This window comes from Salvelinus sp. IW2-2015, linkage group LG13, assembly GCF_002910315.2.
Source record: "Salvelinus sp. IW2-2015 linkage group LG13, ASM291031v2, whole genome shotgun sequence".
Taxonomy (NCBI): domain Eukaryota; kingdom Metazoa; phylum Chordata; class Actinopteri; order Salmoniformes; family Salmonidae; genus Salvelinus; species Salvelinus sp. IW2-2015.
In genome coordinates, this window is record NC_036853.1 from 27,708,755 (window position 1) to 27,731,386 (window position 22,632).

Consider the following 22,632-nt stretch of genomic DNA (forward strand, 5'->3'; position numbering starts at 1 on the left):
TGATCTCTTTCTCTAAAACCTCTCGGTTGCAGTGTCTCATCCCTAATGACCATCTGACGTCTGGAGGCGAGCGGTTCTCCCAGTTTTACACCTCTTACTTTAGCAGATCCATTTGGACTCTGACAGTAGTACAATAATACACAACACAAAAGTGATTTAGCAAACATTTTCAGCCACAATGTTATTACAATGCAGCCTCTTTCCATTTACGATGGAAACAAGAAAACCTGGGAGAGTGTGTACATTACCATTACCATGAGGTAACGGGACAGATAATCACTTTCTTTGCAGAATGGACCTACATCTTGAGTGTTTCAAACTCAAATGCTCTGCGAGTGCAGAAAAAAATACATTCATATTATACTCTTATATGTTATATTCTGTATTATAAACTGGGTGGTTTGTGCCCTGAAAGCTGATTGGCTGAAAGCTGTGGTATATCAGACCGTATACCACGGGTATGACAAAAATAAATATTTTTACAGTTCGAATTACATTTGTAAGCAGTTTATAATAGCAATAAGGCACTTATGGGGTTTGTGGTATATGGCCAATATGCCATGGCTAAGGGTTGTATCCAGGCATTCTCTGTTGCGTCATGCATAAGAACATCCCTTAGCTGCTGTATATTGGCCATATACCACACCACTCACCTTGCAAGTCAACAGAATGTTAAATAATTGCAAAATATGAAAATAAAACCATCTCAAGAAATCCTAGCACAAAACCAGCTAGATAACTTACATTCAGTTCACTCCATTTTACATGTCTTACATTGATTTTGAGTCGGTCTGCTTAAGTCTGCTTTCTATGCTGGTTATTTATTCAAGACTAACAAAAACTCTTCTTCAGTATCTTTACACTCCCTAAATATTATAATTTTGTATTGATACTCATTTACCTCACATTGAACACATTTGTCTTTTTGCCAAAGGCGTGCTCCAAGCCCTGAACTACTTTTTTTGGATCAATATGTAAATAAAACGAAAATAGAAAAGACTCATTACTCTATTCATCTCTCTATTCAAGACTCTGACTCTCAACTTAATTGAAGGAGAACGTTTTGCCCTAGATAGCAAAGAAGGAAATAATGGGCTTTCTATATATGTATATATATAGCGAGTGAGAGAAAAAGAAAGAGAGAGCAACAAAGAGAGAGAGAGAGAGAGAGAGAGAGAGAGAGCGCTGAATGGTCACACTGGTTGAGAGACACTTTGCTTTGAGAGATAATGAACATGGCTGGCTTGGCCCCTCTAGTGACAGGTGAGGGACTGAAAGAGACAGGCTCTGAACAGTGATTGACTGATAGGATGTGAGTGCTGTCCTTCTCGCTCTTTTCGCTCTTGTTGCTGCTCACAGCTCTGGGGCCTGCATTAGTGAGATAGAGCACTTTCAGCCTTTTTTACGTCTTTATTTGTAGTATTATGTTAGCAGGACTGGACGAAGGATGAGAGAATATAATGGAATAGAACAAAATAGAATAGAATGGAATAGTATACTTTATTGTCCATTAAAACAGAAATGTATCGTTTTGCTGTTGTGAGCTTCCATGACCTGTGTATTTCTCTCCCTCCCCAATGGTCTATCTGACAGCCCTGCCCAAGCCCCCCACCTCCCTGATTGTGACTGAGACCACAGCCACCAGCGTCACTCTGACCTGGGACTCTGGGAACCCTGAGCCTGTGTCCTACTACGTCATCCAGTACCGGGCCAAGGTCTCTGACAACGGCTTCCAGGAGGTACGTTCCAATGGTTTGAATGACTCAGTGGGTGCTCGCAACACCAAGGCTGTGGGTTCCATTCTCACATGGTTGTGGGTTCCATTCCTGCATGGGCCACATATGCTGAATGTACACTATGTGTCATGGTCAATGTTGACAGTTCTGTAAGTCACTTTGGATAAAAGAGTCTGCTAAATGACCATATTATTATGATGTCATTATATTTTAGGTCGACGGAGTAGCCACCACACGCTACAGCATCGGAGGGCTCAGCCCCTACTCTGAGTACGAGTTCCACGTCATGGCGGTGAACAACATTGGGCGTGGCCCTCCCAGCAGCCTCGTGGACACCAGGACCAGTGAGCAGGCTCCCTCCTCTCCACCGCTGGCTGTACAGGCTCGCATGCTCAGCGCATCCACTATGCTGGTCCAATGGGAGCCTCCCGAGGAGCCTAATGGACAGATCAGAGGGTAGGATATTCTATTAATATATCTTTTTAAGGCTTAATGACGCCTTTGTAAACTCTTTATATGGCCTACATGCTTTATAAAGACTGAATATGCAAACGTCACACAGCTAAAGGTTGATTTGACAGGTCTCTTCGTCTGATGATTGTTCCATTTTGTAAACTTGGCTAATTGATTGATTTTCTAACCCACTCCTCAGTTACCGGGTGTACTATAGCTCTGACCTCGGAGCCCCGCTGAGTGCGTGGCACAAACATAACACCGATGACAGCAGACTGACCACCATCTCAGGGTTGACCACAGATATCACCTACAGCCTCAGGGTGCTGGGGTTCACCTCTGTAGGGGACGGACCTCCGTCTGATGTACTGCAGGTCAAGACCCAGCAGGGAGGTGAGTGGACACTGAAGGAGGGACAGTACCTAGTGCACTACCTAGGTGGTAAGTGTACAACTTGTGTAGCAGGGGAGTGGTGAGCGGGCACTGCTACCAATGAAGAAGGGACACTACCACTAGGTGGTAAGTAGACACTGTATGAAACAGGAGGCACTTTGTGTGTTCGGTCTGTTTCAGCTCCTTGGCTCACCCTCTGCTGTAGGACAATCTTCAAGCTCAAGTCTCCCAAGTAGAGGTTTCACTTTTCACTAAGTGACAATCCATATCCACAAGGGCATATTATCTACTGTGCTGTATTCTCCGAGAAACAAAGTAGGTGTCTACTCTGCAGTTTCCTCCTCTTCTGACACATTTGAGAAGAAAGGTGATAAAGTGATGCAGTGCCACTGGATTATTTTGCCGTGCAGCAACAGTCTTCTGAATTGGTTTCTTTGTACTGTGGATGTACTCTAGCTTTTCAAGCTATAAAGGAGCCACTTGCGAAGGTGTTCTGTATATTGCTGGTGCTTGTGAAACCGTAGTCTCAGCGCTATTACAGAGTGATTCATGCGAAAGTGCAGCGCATCTCCTGTGTCTCACGGCGCGTCCACAGACTCTACAGCAGTCTATATGATTCCACACTGAGTAATTCACTTTTTCCCAGTCCAAGTCATCAACCCCTCTGTCCAAAGTGTGTGCTTCCCTTTGTGGTTAAAAGAAAATAACTGGTGTAAGACATTCCAATGCTTTTAGATGGATGGGAAGGAGTGCACAAGGGCATGCTGCGGCAGAATTAAGACGTAACCCCTATGTATCCTGAGAGGTAAAGTCTCTCTCTCTCTCTTTCTCTCTGCCTGTAGTACCAGCCCAGCCATCTAGCTTCGAGGCAGAGGCAGAGTTAACCCCTATGTATCCTGAGAGGTAAAGTCTCTCTCTCTCTCTCTTTCTCTCTGCCTGTAGTACCAGCCCAGCCATCTAGCTTCGAGGCAGAGGCAGAGTTGGACACCCGCATCATGTTGTCGTGGCTGTGGCCTGTCCAGGACCAGATCACCAAGTACGAGCTCATGTACTGGGAGGCTAACTCTGGCAATAAGGTAAATTACAACTTTAAACCTGTCGCCAGCACATCCTACCCTTACTGATAATGCAATCCCCCTACTCCAGGAATAGTGTAATCCGTCTCGTAGGACCATGAAACATTTCATGTTTCTGTTATGTTTTACTCTGTCAGTGGACTTTCTATAAGATATTTCAGATGTTGCAAATGCAATATAGGATCCGAAATGTAATTCCTACTTTGTGTACCTTTTATGTGGAAGTGTTACATATTACCTTTGAGGATTACAACATCTACAGTTCTCATTGTGCTTTTTGAACAACCTCTAGTGACAGACATACACATAAATAGAGTAGCTTGCTAGTGCCGACAACATTTGTTTCTGGGTCCTTTTTCTCTCGACTCTTCTGAGACTTTTACTAATGTCTATTGTGCCTGTTTTCTTCCTCAGCTCCATGTGACCTTCCCTCCAGCGGGGTCCTATGCTGTGGAGGGTCTGAAGCCAGACACCCTCTACATGTTCTCCCTGGCTGCTCGCTCTGAGATGGGTCTTGGCGTCTACACCCAACTTATTGAGGCCAGGACTGCCCAGTCCAGTAAGTACTGTACCTCAACTCCCAGACCCAAACCTATAGCTTTTTACCTCTCTTTACCTGGAGCTGACTAGTTTTTGGTCCACACCCCGACGCCCAGGCACAAACAGAAGCTTTTTACCTCTCTTTACCTGGAGCTGACTAGTTTTTGGTCCACACCCCGACGCCCAGACACAAACAGAGGCTTTTTACCTCTCTTTACCTGGAGCTGACTAGTTTTTGGTCCACACCCTGACGCCCAGACACAAACAGAGGCTTTTTCTTCTTCTACGTGCAACCCTTTCGCTTGAACAAGCTTTACTCTAGGACTTTAATGAATTCCTCTGCCTCTTACAAGAATGTGGAGTCAACACCTCATTGAGGTGGACAAAAGGTAGGTCATATTTTGCTCCTCAAACCCATCTGATCTTGAGGGGAAAACGCTATGTGTGTACTATGAATGGACCAAACCATCGATCAGGTGACACCACTCATTCCTATGTGAAGACTCAAAAGTGCATTGAAACAAAACGATGTCGGTTAAGAAGACATCTCATTGAGACACATAACATGCGCAGTTTGAGCTACTCCAGGAAAAGTGACGTTGCAGGCTAGCTCAGTGCTGCCCCCTCTCATTGAGTAACTCAAGTTGAAGGCCGACCGGGGTACTGCAGGCTTATCCTTATAACTTCTGTTTGCAATTTGAAAATATTAGGTTCAAGAACATACATCTGGTGTATTAGAATGAATTTATTTGTACCATGATTGTCTTCGAAAAAAATGTTTTATTCACACAAAGATTGACCGTGAAGATTGCCATTTTTCTATTCACTATAACGGGGAAACAATGCCTGCAGTATAGCGGTTGGCCTTGAACTTCAGCGGCTTCAATGAGAGGGGGCAGTCGTTCTCCCCTGACAGGTACAGTACATGCCAGCACTGTGAGGAACATTCCTTCTCCCTATTTGCAGTCAGTCGATAACAAATCACTACCAGTAGACCCTTGCACATTTTGACAAATAGTATGATAAACCCAGTGCGCCACATTCGACTGAGTCCATACACAGAACATGCTCATTTCCAGTATGATGCAGAACCCAGCAACCCCAAACAGGCTGCTGCACAGAAGACAAGGCAGCATCATAAATGTCACCATCATTTGTTATTATGGTTTTATAGTTTATCATGAAACACGTCACGCACTGTACTATACGTCTTTATGTATGGCCTTGGCATCCACCAACACAATCACTGTCGCCTACCCGACACTAATAGCATCGAACAGCTCCCCTTAATTGAGTTTTTAGCACATAACCAGCCCCCTCTGCTGCACCTCTGCTGTTGTCACTGCCTCAGGCTCCGCTCACATCACCGAGAAGGCTCTCCAGGAAATCTAGGGGTTGGAAGCTGAAATATTTATGATGGGTTCCCTAAAACAAATCAGAGCTTATTCTGAGCCATTTGTTTTACTTGTCAGCTGTCAAAACCTTCATGTATGGAAAGGGGGAGCCAGGGTGCGTCCCAAATGGATCCCTATTCTCTATTTAGTGCACTACTTTTGAGGGACCAGGCAGGCCTTTGATTCCCATAGGAACAGAGGTCTCGAAATGGAGCTCTCTCTCTCTCTCTCTCTCTCTCTCTCTCTCTCTCTCTTATCTGCCTGCCCACTGACACACAGAGTCACTGAGTCACCATTTCAAGAAGGGTTCTAACACAGCAAAGTGTCTCTCTCTCTCTCTATCTGTCTTTGTCTCAATAACTTCCACCTTCTTGCACTGCATTTCAATCTTTCTGCTCTATTCCCCTTGCTTCTCAAAATCACAATTCTATTACTATCTCTGTCCTCAATATTCTTACCCATTCACCATTTCATGCTCTTGCTCTCTTTATCTGTCCCTGTCTTTATTTCCTTCTTCTATATCTATATCTCCCTCTCTCTCTATCTGCCTCCCTCTCCTCTATCTCTTTGTATTTCTTACAACCCTGCTCCTATTTGAAACGTAGCTGTTGCAATTTGTCTCCCACACACAGTCTCTTCCTCTCATCTACTCCCACATGAATATACCCAAAAAGGTTCAGCCACGTAGTGCACTATATAGGGAATAGGGTGCCATTTGGGTTGTAGACTGTTTTTACTCTGTTTCAATCTGGATTTGTTCATCACTTGGGCATCTGTATTCTGAAAGGAAATAATGGACTGTCAAGGATTAGCTCTTTCACACCAACCAACCAGACATGACTCATTATTGAAAGCATATTGTGTCCTACTGCCTCACTGCTCTGGCTGCCAGAACCACAAGCAGGCATGTTAAAGTTCCTCTTTCACACAGTGCTCCCTCAGTATCCCTCACCCACCCACCACCTTTCCATCGTTCATATTCACTGTGTCGTGATATTCTGAAACATTTATTTTGCTCATTTATATTATGTGCCTGTTTTACATTTTAAGTATTTGTTTTACTGTGTAAGATTGTGGGCTTAGCCAACAGACTAGAAAATAAAATAAGCACACCTTCTGAAGAAAAACACTTGATAACAAATGATTCATATGTATTTATATATACACCTACTATACCTCCTTTAAAAACAAATTTCAGGCTGCCTTACACACACGATTACTCTAACACACATTGGTAAAGAGTTATAGGCTACAGTATATGGAGCTCCCCCTCCCAGTCCAGAAGGCCTAGGCTGTGTCCCAAATGGCACCCTATTCCCTTTACAGTAGTGCACTATTTTTGACCAGAGCCCTGGTCAAAAGTAGTGCGCTTAAAGGGAATTGGGTGGTATTTGGGATGCACTCCTCTTCCATCCCTCTCCAATCCCTCCTGCTTGACCCCCCTTCCTCCCTGTGTCCCCCCCCCCAGCCCCCTCAGCCCCGCCCCAGGAGGTACACCTTCTGAGCCTCAGCTCCACCAGCATCAAGGTGAGTTGGAGAGCGCCCCCTGCAGCCAGCCGCCATGGGGACATCGTCCGCTACACACTGGCCTACAAGGTCGCAACTGGAGAGGACCTGGAGCGCCACGAAGTGTCGGACATCGGGGCAGACGTTTCTAGTTACATACTGGAGGGCCTGGAGAAGTGGACAGAATACCAGGTGTGGGTCAGGGCTCACACGGACGTAGGCCCAGGCCCAGAGAGCCCTGCAGCCCGGATCAGGACCAAGGAGGATGGTATGTCCATGGTTGGGCCCAGGATAGGGCCTCCTTTCCCGGAGAAGCACTTCTGGCACTAACCCAGCCTGATACTGGGTCTCTACTGCTACTAATACTACTGCCGCTGCTTTCCCCTGACCTGTCTCTGCCTCTGTCCGGCATCTGTGCTCCTTTCTGCCATGGTCAGGCTGGGGACTTTCCTGGCGAAGCACTACTGGCACTAACCCAGCCCTGCTGTTGTAGTAGTACTACTACTGCCACTACTGTTACTACTACTGCTCTCAACTGGGCCTTCCCTAGCGGCCTATCTTTGCCTCTCTCTAGCCAGGCAAGGCCCTCTTTCTCTGGGCACACTACTGACACTAACCCAGCGCTGGGACTCTTCTACTACCGCTGCTCTACTCTTCATAACGACCTGTCTGGTTTTCTTTGACCACTCTCTTCTTCCTGTCTTTGAGCATGCTGTCATTTCTCTAACCTGGTAGCTGGCTAGGCGGTCTGTGTTGTCTGGTGATGAGCCTGAGTCTGAGTGGGGATCTGACAGGCTCCATCTCCTCACATAGATAAAGCTTTAGTTTGAATTGCTGTGGTGAGTGGATAAATGGGCTGTCGGAGGCTAACCCACAAGGATGGTCAGCTTTGCTTCACCCAGCGAGCACACTCGGTGTGTTTATTACTGACAGAGGGCACATCCGGAAATTGCAGCCTATTCCCTATGGGTCTCGTGTCAAAAGTAGTGCACTATATAGGGAATTGGGTGCCATTTTGGACACACACAGAGCATACCTCCTCGCATCACAGCAGCACAGTCCAGCATCTGTGTCCACGAAGTCTAAGATGCCATTACACAACATTCTTACAAGGGGCTCCATCGTAACCAGGAATACAATAGGCTCTTTTCCTGAACCAATGGAGAAAGTATCAGCGGATTTGACAGTGCAGTGTTGAGGGTACTTCCTCTTCTCTTCACTGTGTTTCTTCTTTCTCCAGCTGTCCGTCCGTCAGCACAGTGTGGGGACTGGAGCCGTTCCTCCTTTTTTTCTCCATCTGATAAAACAGGGGTTTTCTGCATCTTTCTCCAGCCGCCTGTCAGTCTGTGGTGACCACAGCTAACAAATGAAGACAGCATGTGCTCTTGACATCTTCCTGACTCCCTCTCTTCCCCCATGTCATCTTTCCTGCCTCTCGCTTTTCTCCTTGCCTTTTAATTATGTTAGGCTTTCCATTGTGTGTGTGTGTGGGGGGGGGGGGGATTGATGTGTGGGTGGTGGCTAGGGCAGAGAGAATTGTAATGGCTACTCATCTACTCTCTCTACGGTGTAAAGCAGCTGCTTTCCTTTCTCTTCGTTGTTCCCATGTTTTTGCATTCTGGTAGAGGCAGGTCTTTTACGGTCCTGTTTCAGGTCAGAGCGCTACAGGGACTGGTGTAATGGCTATAGCAGGGTCTCTTTATCGCATTATCGCCATCTCTCCCTCCCCCTCTCTCTCTCTCGCTCTGATTTTATCCATCTCTTCCCCTCTCTTTGTTTTTCTTTGTCTTCACAGTGGCAGCAGGGCTTTAAAGACTAGAAACAGCCAATAATGCCTTCACAAGAGACGAGCAGAAGCATCGTTTTAGTTCGGCATACTGTTCCTCTCCCACTCACTCACATCCACTAACCTTCACTGTGTCACCTCTCTCCATCTCCATCTCTCTCTCCCTCCCTCTCTCTCCCCATCTCGCTCCATCACCCCCCCTCCTTCCCTCCCTCTCTTAATCTATCTCGCTCTCTCCCTCCCTCTATCTCCACCTCTCGCTCCATCTCCGCTCTCTCTCTCCCTCCCTCTCTCTCCTTCTCTTAATATCTCTTCCAACCTCTCTCTCTCTCTCTGTCTCTCTCTCCCCCTCTCTTTCTCCCATGCCCCCTCTCTCTCTGCTACATTTTTCCTCTGCACACCCACTGCATTCTAATCTCACACTCTTTTCATCTCTTTCCGTCTCTCTGCGCCCGTTTGACTTTGAGCTCTCGTCTCTCCCTGGATTGTTCCAGCATCTGTCCATTTCTCAGTGCAGTGGCATCCTCTGTTCTATCCCTCCCTGTCCGATCTCTCTTCTTTGTCTTTCTTTCATCTCTCTACATCCTCTCTCTCTCTCTCTGTCTCTCCCATCAATAATCCTCCCACCCCCACAGTACAGCAGAACCCACAGAGTTGCCTGCCTGGCACCCTGTCCAATCACAGTGAAGTCTAATTTGTTCTGTGGTCAGGGTGCACTGGGCCTTGATGGCTGGGCCTCTGACTCACAATTAATTTGTTTTAATAAAATGAAGCCAATCTCACAGCCTATAGTTATTGAGATCTAGCAGCAATTGTCTGGCTGTTCTTGATGGTGGGGGATATATGTCAAGCAGTGTGCTGGGATTTCTGTCATGTCAGATGGACCGGGACCTGCAGTAGTCTGCTTTACCTACAGTGACATCAGAAAGTATTCACACCCCTTGACTTATCCTACATTTTGTTTTGTTACAAAGTGGGATTAAAATGGATTTACAGTAATTGTCATTTTTTGTCAATGATCTACACAAAATACTCTGTAATGTCACTAATATATATTGATTATATAAGTATTCAACTCCCTGAGTCATTACATGTTAGATACAATACATGTTACTTTTGTCAGCGATTACAGCTGTGAGTCTTTCTGGGTAAATCTCTAACAGCTTCGCACACCTGGATTGTGCAACATTTGTGTCACGTCCTGACCATAGTTCTTATGTGTGTTGCTTGTTTTAGTGTTGGTCAGGACGTGAGCTGGGTGGGCATTCTATGTTGTGTGTCTAGTTTGTCTGTTTCTGTGTTCAGCCTAATATGGTTCTCAATCAGAGGCAGCTGTCAATCGTTGTCCCTGATTGAGAATCATATATAGGTGGCTTGTTTTGTGTTGGGGATTGTGGGTGGTTGTCTTCTGTCTTTGTGTTCTGCACCAGATAGGACTGTCTCGGTTTTCACGTTTGTTATTTTGTATTTTGTATAGTGTTCACGTTATCGTCTCTTTGTTTATTAAACATGTTGAACACTAGCCGCGCTGCATTTTGGTCCTCTCCTTCATCAACGGAAGAAAACCGTTACAATTTGCCCATTTATTATTTTCAAAATTCTCCACGCTCTGTCAAATTGGTGGTTGATCATTGCTAGACGACCATTTAAGTGAAACATGTAACTCGGCCACTGAGGAACATCAACTGTCTTCTTAGTATGACTCCAGTGTAGAATTTGCCTTGTGTTTTAGGTTATTGTCCAGCTGAAAGGAGAATTAATTTCACAGTGTCAGGTAGAAAGCAGACTGAACCAGGTATTCATCTAGGATTTTGCCTGTTTTTAGATTCATTATTTTTTATCCTGAAAAACTCCCCAGTCTTTAACAATTACTGTACAAGCATATCCATAACATGAGGCAGCCACCACTACGCTTGAAAATATGGAGAGTGGTACTCAGTAATCTGTTGTGTTGGATTTGCCCCAAACATAATGCTTTGTATTCAGGTCAAAATGTTAATTCATTTGCCACATTTCTTGCAGTAATAATTTAGTGCCTTGTTGAAAACAGAATGCATGTTTTGGGAACATTTTATTCTGTACAGCCTAACTTCTTTTCACTCTGTCAAGTAGGTTAGTATTGCGGAGTAACTACAATGTTATTGATCCATCCTCCGTTTTCTCCCATCACAGCCATTAAACTCTGTAACTGTTTTAAAGTCATTGGCCTCATGGTGAAAWRCTTGAGCGGTTTCCTTCCTCTCCGGCAACTAAGTTAGGAAGAATGCCTGTATCTTTGTAGTGACAGCCTCAGGAATTTTGATACACGATCCAAAGTGTAATTAATAACTTCACCATGTTCAAAGGGATATTCATTGTCTGCTTTTTTTTTTTTTTACCCATCTACTAATAGATGCCCTTCTTTGTGAGGCATTGGAAAACCTCCCTGGTCTTTGTGGTTGAATCTGTGRTTGAAATTCACTGGGGTACAGAGATGAAGTAGTCATTCAAAAATCATTTTAATCACTATTATTGCACACGGAATGAGTCCATGCAACTTATGTGATACATTTTTACTCCAGAACTTATTTAGGCTTGCTTTAAGAAAGGGGTTGAATACTTTTTGGGAGACCCAACCAAGTTCACATACTGTAGAAATGTCAGTTATAGATTTATCTTGACATTAAAAGCAAGTCTAAGAAGCATTAGATCTGTTCTATGTGCTCTATTTCTATTCTTCCTGTTCTTAAGTTTCATGTTTGTGTCTTTTACTTTTGGTTTTGTACACCAGCTTCAAACAGCTATATTTTAGATTTGAGATTCTTCAAAGTAGCCACCCTTTGCCTTGATGACAGCTTTGCACACTCTTGGCATTCTCTGAACCAGCTTCATGGGGTAGTCACCTGGGATGCATTTTAATTAACAGGTGTGCCTTGTTAAAAGTTCATTTGGGTAACTTATTTCCTTCTTAATGCGATTGAGCCAATCAGCTGTGTTGTGACAAGGCAGGGGTGGTATACAGAAGATAGCCCTCTTTGGTAAAAGACCAAGTCCATATTATGTCAAGAAAAGCTCAAATAAGCAAAGAGAAATGACAATGCATCATTACTTTAAGACATGAAGATCAGTCAATAAGGAAAATATCAAGAACTTCGAAAGTTTCTTCAAGTGCAGTTGCAAAAACCATCAAGCGTTATGAAGAAAGTGGCTCTCATGAGGACCGCCACAAGAGAGGAAGAACCAGAGTTACTACTGTTGCAGAGGATAAGTTCATTCGAGTTACCAGCCTCAGGAATTGCAGCCCAAATAAATGCTTCACAGATTTCAAGTAACAGACACACRTCAACATCAGTTGTTCGAAGGAGATTACGTGAATCAGGCATTCATTGTCAAATTGTTGCAAAGAAACCAGTACTAAAGGACAACAATAAGAAGAGACTTGCATGGGCCAAGAAACACGAGCAATGGACATTAGACTGGTGGAAATCTGTTCTTTGGTCTGATGAGTCTAAATTTGCGATTTTGGGTTCAAACCGCCATTTCTTTTTGAGAGGCAGAGTAGGTGAAGGGATGATCTCCACATGTGTGGTTCCCACTGTGAAGCATGGAGGAGGTGGTGTGATGGTGTGGGGGTGCTTTGCTGGTGACACTCTGTGATTTATTTAGAAGTCAAGGCACACTTAACCAGCATGGCTACCACAGCATTCTGAAGCGATACGCCATCCCATCTGATTTGTGTTTAGTGGGACTATCATTTCTTTTTCAACAGGACAATGACCCAACACACCTCCAGGCTGTGTAAGGGCTATTTGACCAAGAAGGAGAGTGATGGAGTTCTGCATCAGATGACCTGGCCTCCAGAATCACCCGACTTCAACACAATTGAGATGGTTTGGGATGAGTCGGACCGCAGAGTGAAGGAAAACAAGTGCTCAGCATATGTGGGAACTCCTTCAAGACTGTTGGAAAAGCATTCCAGGTGAAGCTGGAACACAACAAAATTTGGAAAAAGTCAAGGGTTCTGAAAACTTACTGACAGCATGGCCACTGTCAGATCCTTCTCTCTTCTCCTCTCTATCTCCTCTGCCACACTGGGATGAGTGACCCCCTAACTGACTTTGCCTATACATTCCCAATCTGTCCCAGATCTTTATCGAATTACTGGCTGAATCACTTTCCCGCTGCCCTGAGCTGACAAGCACATGATGTGCGCTTGATTGCATTCACGCAGTGGGATTCTGGGAAAAAGTGCATTAGCAACTTCATTCATGTGAACCTGAGTAGAGGGGACATTCTAGAAACAAGAGAACACGGCATGAACCTACTCTGTCTCTGCACCTCGGTTTCCATGGAGACTCCATGGGAGTGAGTGGGAGCTCTCTGTCTCTCTGATGAGTAGCAGACAGCCAGGGAAGGATTGAGAAAGAAAGAGAGCTGGGTGGCAGAGAGAGGGAGCAATAGATGGAGAGAGATGGAGACAAACTATCACTGCTGCCCTCAGTTTGAGTCCAACATCCCAGTGCAGCCCCAACACTGAGAGATGACAGTATGTTGTTTGAAAACAATAGGGTTTATTGTTACACTCTAAAAAGAATGATAGGTAAAAAATAACCCAATTTGGGTTATTAGGAAACCCAGCGCTGGGTAAATATTTGACAGAACACACGCTGGGTTATTTTGACCCAGCCAGTTGGGTTGCATGAATAACCCAACATGTTGGGATATTGGGATTACCCAAACATTAGTTAATTTAACCATCAGTTGGGTTTTATTCATTTTCATGCTGGATCGACCCAGCAGCTGGGTCTTTTTTTAAGTAATCCTTAGGTTGTTTTCAGGAGGTGTGGCTAATTGGGGGTGTGGCTTTCAGATAGTTATTTTTGGCCACCTATGAGAGTAAATGTAATTCATCTTTATCAATTAAGTTCGTTCACTGCAAATAAAACATTTTCTTTAAAATTTTTGCACTTTAAATATCGAATATAATATTAATAATATTGTTATTTGCATACTATAACAAAGTGGTAATCATCACAACATAGATTTTTCCAAAGGCTCTTAAGAAACTAGTACGCTTTCTCAAAGCTACAAAAAATTGAGTGTTCAACCTCAATATGTGATCACAACATAGCAGAACAGATCAATCGGAATTACATTTACTGTCACGGGTATCCAAAAATAACTATCTGAAAGCCCCACCCCTACTAAGCCACGCCTCCAGTTTTCTCATCAGACCAGCTGGGTCATATCTCAATAACCCAGCATCAACTTCCCAACCTTGCTCTTTTTAAAGAAAACAACCCAACTAAAACCTATTCCCCCTCAGGAGACTGAAAAGATTTGGCATGGGTCTTCAGATCCTAAAAAGGTTTTACAACTGCACCATCGAGAGCATCTTGACGGGTTGCATCACGGCCTGGTATGGCAACTCCTCGGCCTCCGACCGCAAGGCACTATAGAGGGTAGTGCGTACGGCCCAGTACATCACCGGGGCCAAGCTTCCTGCCATCCAGGACCTCTATACCAGGCGGTGTCAGAGGAAGGCTCTAAAAATTGTCAAAGACTCCATCCACCCTAGTCATAGACTGTTCTCTCTGCTACCGCACGGCAAGCGGTACCGGATCGCCAAGTCTAGGTCGAAGAAGCTTCTAAACAGCTTCTACCCCCAAGCCATAAGACTCCTGAACATCTAATCAAATGGCTACCCAGACTATTTGCATTGCCCCCCCATCCCCCTTCTACGCTGCTGCTACTCTCTGTTATTATCTATGCATAGTCACTTTAATAAGTCTATATACATGTACATATTACCTCAATTACCTCGACACCGGTGCCCCTGCACATTGACTCTGTACCGGTACCCCCTGTATATAGCCCCGCTATTGTTATTTACTGCTGCTCTTTAATTCATTATTTGTTATTCTTATCTCATACTTTTTTTTAGGTATTTTCTTAAAACTGCATTGTTGGTTAAGGGCTTGTAAGTAAGCATTTCACTGTAAGGTCCTACACCTGTTGTATTCAGCGCATGTGACAAATAACATTTGATTTGATTTTGATTTGATAAGTGACCCAATGCCTGCAACCCAGCAGTTGGGTCATCCAAACAACTCGGCATTCTTTTCAGTGTACGCACCCTTTGGACAAGTCTGAAGACAGGATGAACAATTTACACCCAGCAGTACTCTGGATTGAAATCCTTGAAGACCGAACTTCAAAGACTTCAACAGCATCATGAGTATGTGCTGGGGTTCTCTACATCTGTTCCTCTTCCATTTTACACAGGCATGGTGTGTGTTCTAAATGGGACCCTGTTGCCTACATAGTGCACTACTTTTGACAAGTAGGGCACTGTTTAGGGAATAGGGTGCAATTTGGGATGTAGACTTGGGCTTTGTATTTATCTGTTAATACAAGAGCCATATTGACTTTTGTTCTTCTGAAGGTCGACCGAGGCGGCAGGATTCTGCAGGATTCTGGAAGCTTGCAGATGTATTATGAGGTTAAATGGTTCCAATTAGCAGAGCTGCTGTGCATAGTGCTGACTGGCAGATACTGAGCTTTTCCTTTCCGTTAGGATATGTAGTGTTGCGTCGGGTAGAATACTACCCTAACAGTCTGCTTATATCTATGTATTAATCTCTTAATACAGGCCTTTTCCTTTACCGCTTCCTGTCCTTCCCTCCTCACTCTCCGCTGCTTCCTATGTGACTATCATTATCAAGCCAATCTATCTCCGCTCATTTCTATTGAAGTCATAGTTGTATTAATTTAAAACCTCCCCTGGTAGCTGATCATGCATCCTGCTCATAATAAGGCTGTTTAAATAGCAGCTCTGCTCTTCCTCTGCCATGAAACATTAAGTCTGGCCACTCAACCCAGCCGCTGATGTCCCCCCCAAGAAACCACGAGACGCTTTGATTTATCTAACCTTCAAAGGGATCTATGCTACCTTCATATTACCTTTGAACCTCCACAGACCTTTCAATGTTTCTCAATAGGTCTGTTTCTTTGATGAAGCTTTGATGCCATTCCGATAGAGATCTAGCTAGCTACGGAGTACAGTGTTTGAAACAGGCTTGGTTGGTCATCTTAAATTATTCTCTGGGTACATCTGAAATACGGTGCCATTTTGGACACAGGTTTAAGCCTAGCTGTAACCCTCAGTCAGAGTTGAAGCTTGACTTGTAACCTCTGTTACCTTTTATCCTTTTCCCCCAGTGCCCGGAGCCCCTCCCAGGAAGGTGGAGGCTGATGCCCTGAACTCTACAGCCCTGAGGGTGATGTGGAAGCCCCCCCTTCAGGTGAAACAGCACGGGCAGATCAGGGGGTACCAGGTGGTCTTCTCACGACTGGAGAACGGAGCGCCACGAGGCCAGCCCAATATCATGGACGTCTCCCTACCCGAGGCACAGGTACTGTCCCACTGCCACTGCCACAGTGTCCCAGTCAGACCTGGGTTTCGAATGGTATTTGAAATATTTCTAAAACTTTAACTGCAAAACAATGAATACGTAAGATGTGCTAAGCTTGCCCGGCCATTTGGCACTCCAGGAAGGCTCAAGCAAACTCTCAAACAGCCCTTCCATTCACCTCACACAGTTCTTAGTCACTCATAATGGAGAACTGGGGGAGATTTAGTTCAGTAAGGAATGATCGTTACTCTCTGTCAGTGGCAGAGAATGGTGGTCAGGTAATCACTAGGATTAATTCATTATTCAGTCCTCTTAACGTGATTGAAAAGGACCTGTGTATTTCCTGTGTATTTGCCTTTAAAAAACACAGTGAACAAATCCCCCTTTTCAATTTCCTCTTCAGCGGAATAAGGGATGGAAATAACAAAATAACTCTGTTCTCTAGCTATGCTGATGATGAAAATGCATTGGGTGATTTTCTATGTAGATATGAATGTGGGGTGGTCTGCCTTTTATGTAGATGAGAATGTCAACTCACTGCCTTGTTATTCTAGGAAAATTATTGTATTTCATATTGTTGCTGGGTTTAGTATTACTCGTAAATGAGGAATATGAAAAAGCATAGATTTAATCCTGATTAGGGCTGCTCACACACACAGACACACACACACCTCTCTCTCTCTCTCTCTCTCTCTCTCTCTCTCTCTCTCTCTCTCTCTCTCTCTCTCCTCTCTCTCTCTCTCTCTCTCTCTCTCTCTCTCTCCTCTCTCTCTCTCTCTCTCTCTCGTCTCTTCTCTCTCTCTCTCTCTCTCTCCTCTCTCTCTCTCTCCCTCCCTCTCCCCCCTCCCTCCTCTCGTTGTATTTGGAATGCTTATAGAGGATCTCTAGTCATATTAGGAGCTTGTGAGAGCATGCCTTCCTTCTCTCTGAAGCACACAGTGTCAAGCACACAGTGTCAAGCCCTCCTCCAGTTCCCAGCTCATCAGTGCTAGCACCCTATGCCATTCTCCTCAGATAACTGCAGACACAGCCTAGCTGACATGGTGGTATAGAGGTGTGATGAGACGTACAATGAGACAATTCACAATTCACTGCCATGTCTGATTCTGAGGCTGAGTCACAGCGGTTTGTTCAGGCAGAGTTATTATCCACATCACTGATATTTCTATTGACGTGCCGTGAATGTATTTTGTCTCTGAACCTACACCTTAGCATGTATTTTTCCATAAAGCTGTAAAGCTGGACCAAAATGTCACCCAATTCCCTACATGGTGCACTACGTTTGACCAGAGCCCTTTGACCCTTACACATGTCTTAATTAGAATTGATCAACTCTCGCATCCCTAGCATGTTGACCTGACGATTCCTTTTACTTTCACAGTAAAACAAAAATGGGAGCTTTAGGGAGATCAGGCTGGTTCCACCAACCTACTGTTTTGCCGTGACCAACCATTTTGCCGTGACCTTGCTATCAGACAGCCACCCCAAAGACTACTTCTTTAAATCCCTGTTCCTTGATGGCTGCTCGCATCTCGTCTCTGCGATGCACCACTCCTTCGCCCACACCACACACACACACACACACACACACACACACACACACACACACACACACACACACACACACACCACACACCACACAACACAACACACACACACACACACACACACACACACACACCACACAACACACACACACACACACCACACACACAGCAAACACAACAAACAAAAAACAAACACAACACCACACAGAAGAAAAAAAAACAACACACAACACACACCGCACCACTTCTTGGCCAAGCTGAAAGGTCAAGTAGACATACAGTGTGAGGGCCAATCGTTCATGTCATTTCACATTGTGTTTTTTTTCTCTCTCCCAGAGATAAGTCTCACCTCTGATTTCCTTCATGAGGTACATTCCTGTCTTATCTGGGCAAGGAGCAGCTATGCTTCTGCATCCCCCTTACACATCTGTGACACCAGATACAGGCAATGACGCACATACACACACATATATACACACACATGCACACACACTCATGAGCACTTACACATGCGTGCACGCACACAAGCATGTACGTAAGCACACACGGATATGAACACAAACACAAACACACACACATACGCACACATATATCTCACCCTGTGAGTGAATGTGCTTTTCAGGAAACTGTCTTTTATTTTGTATTTAACCTTTATTTAACTAGGCAAGCCAGTAAAGAACTAATTCTTATTTACAATGACGGCCTACCCCGTCCAAACCCTGCCCGAACCCGGACGACGCTAGGCCAATTGTGTGCCGCCCTATGGGACTCCCGATCACGGCCAGTTGCCCTAAAAGGGCTTGAAGGCTCATATTTTTTGTGGGGGACACCACACTCTACAAAGAAAGTCCTGCATGCTCTAGTTTTATCTTATCTTGATTATTGTCCAGTCATATGGCCAAGTGCTGCAAAGAAGGACTGAGTTAAGCTTCAGCTGGCCAAGAACTGAGAGGCAGGTTTTGCGCTTCATTGTATTCAAAGGGCTAATATCAATACAATGCATGTCAGTCTCTCGAGGGCTAAGAGATAAGGAAAGACTTACTGCTGCCACGTGTGCTCCCTCTCCGGCCTCTATGTCACCAGGCTGCTCGTTATGGCGCACACCTGTCACCATCGTTACTCGCATCAGCGCATTATAACACTCACCTGGACTCCATCACCTCCCTGATTACCTTCCCTATTTATGTCACTCCCTTTGGTTCCTTCCCCAGGCGTCATTGTTTCTGTTTCTCGTCTGGGTGCTGTTAGTGTTTCTGCTTTATATTATGTTCCGTTTTATTTCATTAAAACACTCACTCCCTGAACTTGCTTACCGACTCTCAGCGCTCTTGTTACAACTGCATCATTTCTTGTTTTTATGAGAAACATTCATGTGAAGGAAATTCCTAATTATTTGCATAGTCAACTTACACACAGCACTACACGCACACTTACCCCACCAGACATGCCACCAGGGGTCTTTTCACAGTCCCCAGGTTCAGAACAAATGTAAGAAAGCATACAGTAGTTTACAGACCCGTGTTTGCATGGAACTCCTTTCCATCTCATATAGTTCAAGTGAACAGCAAACCTGGTTTCAAAAAACAAATAAAGCAACACCTCACGGCACAACGCCTCGCCCCCATGGGACCTATTTTTTGTGTGTATGTCATGTGTTACCGATAGATGCACACGGACGCACACACACAACACGCAAAATGTTTTAAATGTGTGTACAGTATCAGTCAAAAGTTTGGATACACCTACTCATTCCAGACTTTAAAAAAATATTTTTATATGAAGACATCAAAACTATGAAATAACACATGGAATCATGAAGTAAATCAAAATATATTTTATATTTGAGATTATTCAAAGTAGTCACCCTTTGCCTTGAAGACAGTTTTGCACACTTGGCATATACAGTAAGTATAAGTCACTGAATAGACATATCTCTACACGTACAGTGTGGAGCAATACACACACACACACACACACACACACACACACACACACATACTCAAACATCCACGATACAGACTCACACACATTTTTTTCCTACTACCTTCATTCATAGAGTTTTGTCTGTTTTCATTTGTAATGTATCTTATTCATTGTATCTTGCCAAGCCAGTGGAGTGTTTTCATTTTAGAATACTGCAGTAGTTTCCTTAGTCCTCTTCATTGGAATCTGTTCTGCCATGCATGCATATGGCCTTATTTGGCTGACTCTTTCCACGGTGTGTTGTTTGGATCTCTGTCATATACAACACACACACACACACACACACTCACTCACTCACTCACTCAATCACTCACTCACTCACTCACTCACTCACTCACTCACTCACTCACTCACTCACTCACTCACTCACTCACTCACTCACTCACTCTGTGTTGTTGGATCTCTCTCGGTCTGTCGTATACACATCACACGATTTTCTGTGATGGATTGATTCCGTCCCTGGTGCGGTGCTGAATCACTTTAAGTGGGCTGTTTTGCCAGGCTCAGATCTTTATGCCAGTGGAGAGCTCCTCATACCATGGCGGCTGGCTGTGCTGTGTCCATATTTATGGTGCCTGCGTCCTTGTCAGCTCCATGAAAAACAGGCTCTCTGGCCACTGCTACTGATGAAGTCTGGGGACTAGATCTGTTCGAAAGAGGCCATAAACATTCCCCTCGGTTGCTTATACAGTGTTACACACCCGAGGACAGAGAGAAGCTCATTGCAGAGAAACATATTAGCAAGACTAGAAGCTGTGATCACTATAGACCTACCAACCAAGGGCATAGAGAGAGAACAGCATTTTAGTGAAATGAACACATTAGCTAGACTATAAGCTGTCATCACTCTACACTCTCACTGTCTTGAACCTAAAAGAGTTCTTCAGGCTGTCCCTATAGGATAACTCTTTGAAGAAACCTTTTTGGTTCTGAAACCGAAAAGGGTTCTACCTGGAACCAAAAAGGGATCTCCCATGGGGACAGCCGAAGAACCCTTTTGTAACCCTTTTTTTCTAGTGTAAGCCTAGTAGTGTGTTGTTTTTGAGTTGAAGGAAGCTTTCAAAATCCCTTCGCCATTTTACTGTGGCTGTGGATGGTCTCTATAGAACAGCAATCAGGCTTGGACTACTGCTCTCTTCGTCACGCTTATGACAAAACCCTTAATGACAGAGTAAATTCCACCATATCAAATTATTGGCCGTGGGGGTTAGAGACACTGGGGAACATAAAGGCTTAATTGCCTGCCAACTCCCTGCCCTGTGCTTTACGACGCTTATACCATTTTTGTTTATACCTGACTCTTTCCTTCTGTGTCTTTCTCTCTCTCTCTCTCTCTCTCTCTCTCTCTCTCTCTCTCTCTCTCTCGCTCTCTCTCTCTCTCGCTCTCTCGCTCTCTCGCTCTCTCGCTCTCTCGCTCTCTCGCTCTCTCGCTCTCTCTGCTCGTGAACAAACAGAGTGTTGTTTTTCTACACGCTGGTTGTTTTGAGGTTTGAAGTCAGGCTTATTTTTGGACACCTGGAGCGGAAGGCTTGATGGCTGTGAAGCGGGAAGGCTTGTCTGATCAGATAAGACGGTCCTAATCTATCAAACGCTAATCTGTGTCTCCTGGAGCTCGGGGAAAAAACGGATGCTTCAGCAGAGACTGGTCACTGAGAGAGGCAGGGGGAGAAGGAGATGGAGAGAGAGAGAGAGAGAGAGGAGGGAGAAAGGGAGAGATAGTCGAAGAGAGAGTGGAGGAAAAAGATTGAGAGAAAGAGGAAGGGAAATAGGGCAGACGAGAAAGGAGAGAGAGAAAGATAGGAGAGAAAAAGWGAGGGAGGGAGAGTGTCGTTGTGTGTGGGTGGTAAGGAGTGATTACCTATAAACAAGGGCAGCATTGGTGCTTGAAGCCCACACTCTGGCATATATTTACTGTACAGAGAAAAGAGGAGAGAAAAGAGGAGAGAAGGGCTCTCTCTCTCTTTCTGGTTGCCTTCACAGTGCGTAGTGTAACTTCACAAATGGCAATACACACATTCTCTTTGACAAATAGCTACCACTTGAAGGTCCCAGTTGTGTACGTTTTTAGTTGTTAGTGTCTTCTACACAAGTGTAGCCAGCAGATACTTTCCAAACACTTCAGTTGAAAGCTATAGTGCTGCTTATTAACAGTGGTACAGTTGCTTCTAACAACTAGATAGTCTTCTCTCCTACCATGTAACATATATCCCTTAGGTATTTCCTCCATGTTAAAGGAGAGCTGCCAGGCATGCTTAAATATGTTTCAGGCAGGCAGCTGTGTGTGAAACTAACTGCACCGATACATATACTGCCTACTGCCGTGCATGACCATAGAGATGTATGAAAGCTCACTGAACGGCCAGCCGCCACAAAACTAAATGTTCCGAAAAGGATTGTAGTCGCTACGCTGCTAAAGGACAGGTAATGGGACACACTTCATTAAAAGAGAGATGGACAGATGGAGAGGGAGTGAGAGAGCGAGAGAGCGAGAGATCGAGAGAGCGAAAGAGTGCGAGAGAGAGCGAGAGAGTGCGAGAGAGAGCGAAAGAGTGCGAGAGAGYGTGAGCGCTGTCACAGTCAAGTGCCAGGAAGAAAGTAATTTGATCACAGGAAATGATGAGATACATTGCACACAGGAACATTGTATTATCAACTATAGATATAGCAATTTTATAATGAGACGAGGTTGTGTCACTGTGGGTGTTGCACTAACTGTGTTAGAAGTGTCTGCTACTTAAAAGGATGTTTTCAGCTGAGGTCTTTAGTTCTAAGTTGGAAAAGCAGGCACTAAAGAGTCTACAGTCTACTGTTGTTTCTATTATAA

The 22,632-nt window shown here is 44.6% G+C and overlaps 1 protein-coding gene across 1 annotated transcript in view; it reads left to right on the top strand.

Moving 5' to 3' along the window:
- ptprfa (protein tyrosine phosphatase receptor type Fa) overlaps nucleotides 1–22,632 on the top strand; it is a 461,575-nt gene that overhangs the window by 329,636 nt on the left and 109,307 nt on the right. Inside the window, exons 9-15 of the mRNA XM_070446207.1 lie at nucleotides 1,594–1,739; nucleotides 1,951–2,192; nucleotides 2,389–2,582; nucleotides 3,525–3,658; nucleotides 4,073–4,217; nucleotides 7,061–7,366; nucleotides 16,085–16,278. Of these exons, the coding sequence (XP_070302308.1) occupies nucleotides 1,594–1,739; nucleotides 1,951–2,192; nucleotides 2,389–2,582; nucleotides 3,525–3,658; nucleotides 4,073–4,217; nucleotides 7,061–7,366; nucleotides 16,085–16,278 (1,361 nt within the window). The remainder of the gene's footprint in view (nucleotides 1–1,593; nucleotides 1,740–1,950; nucleotides 2,193–2,388; nucleotides 2,583–3,524; nucleotides 3,659–4,072; nucleotides 4,218–7,060; nucleotides 7,367–16,084; nucleotides 16,279–22,632) is intronic.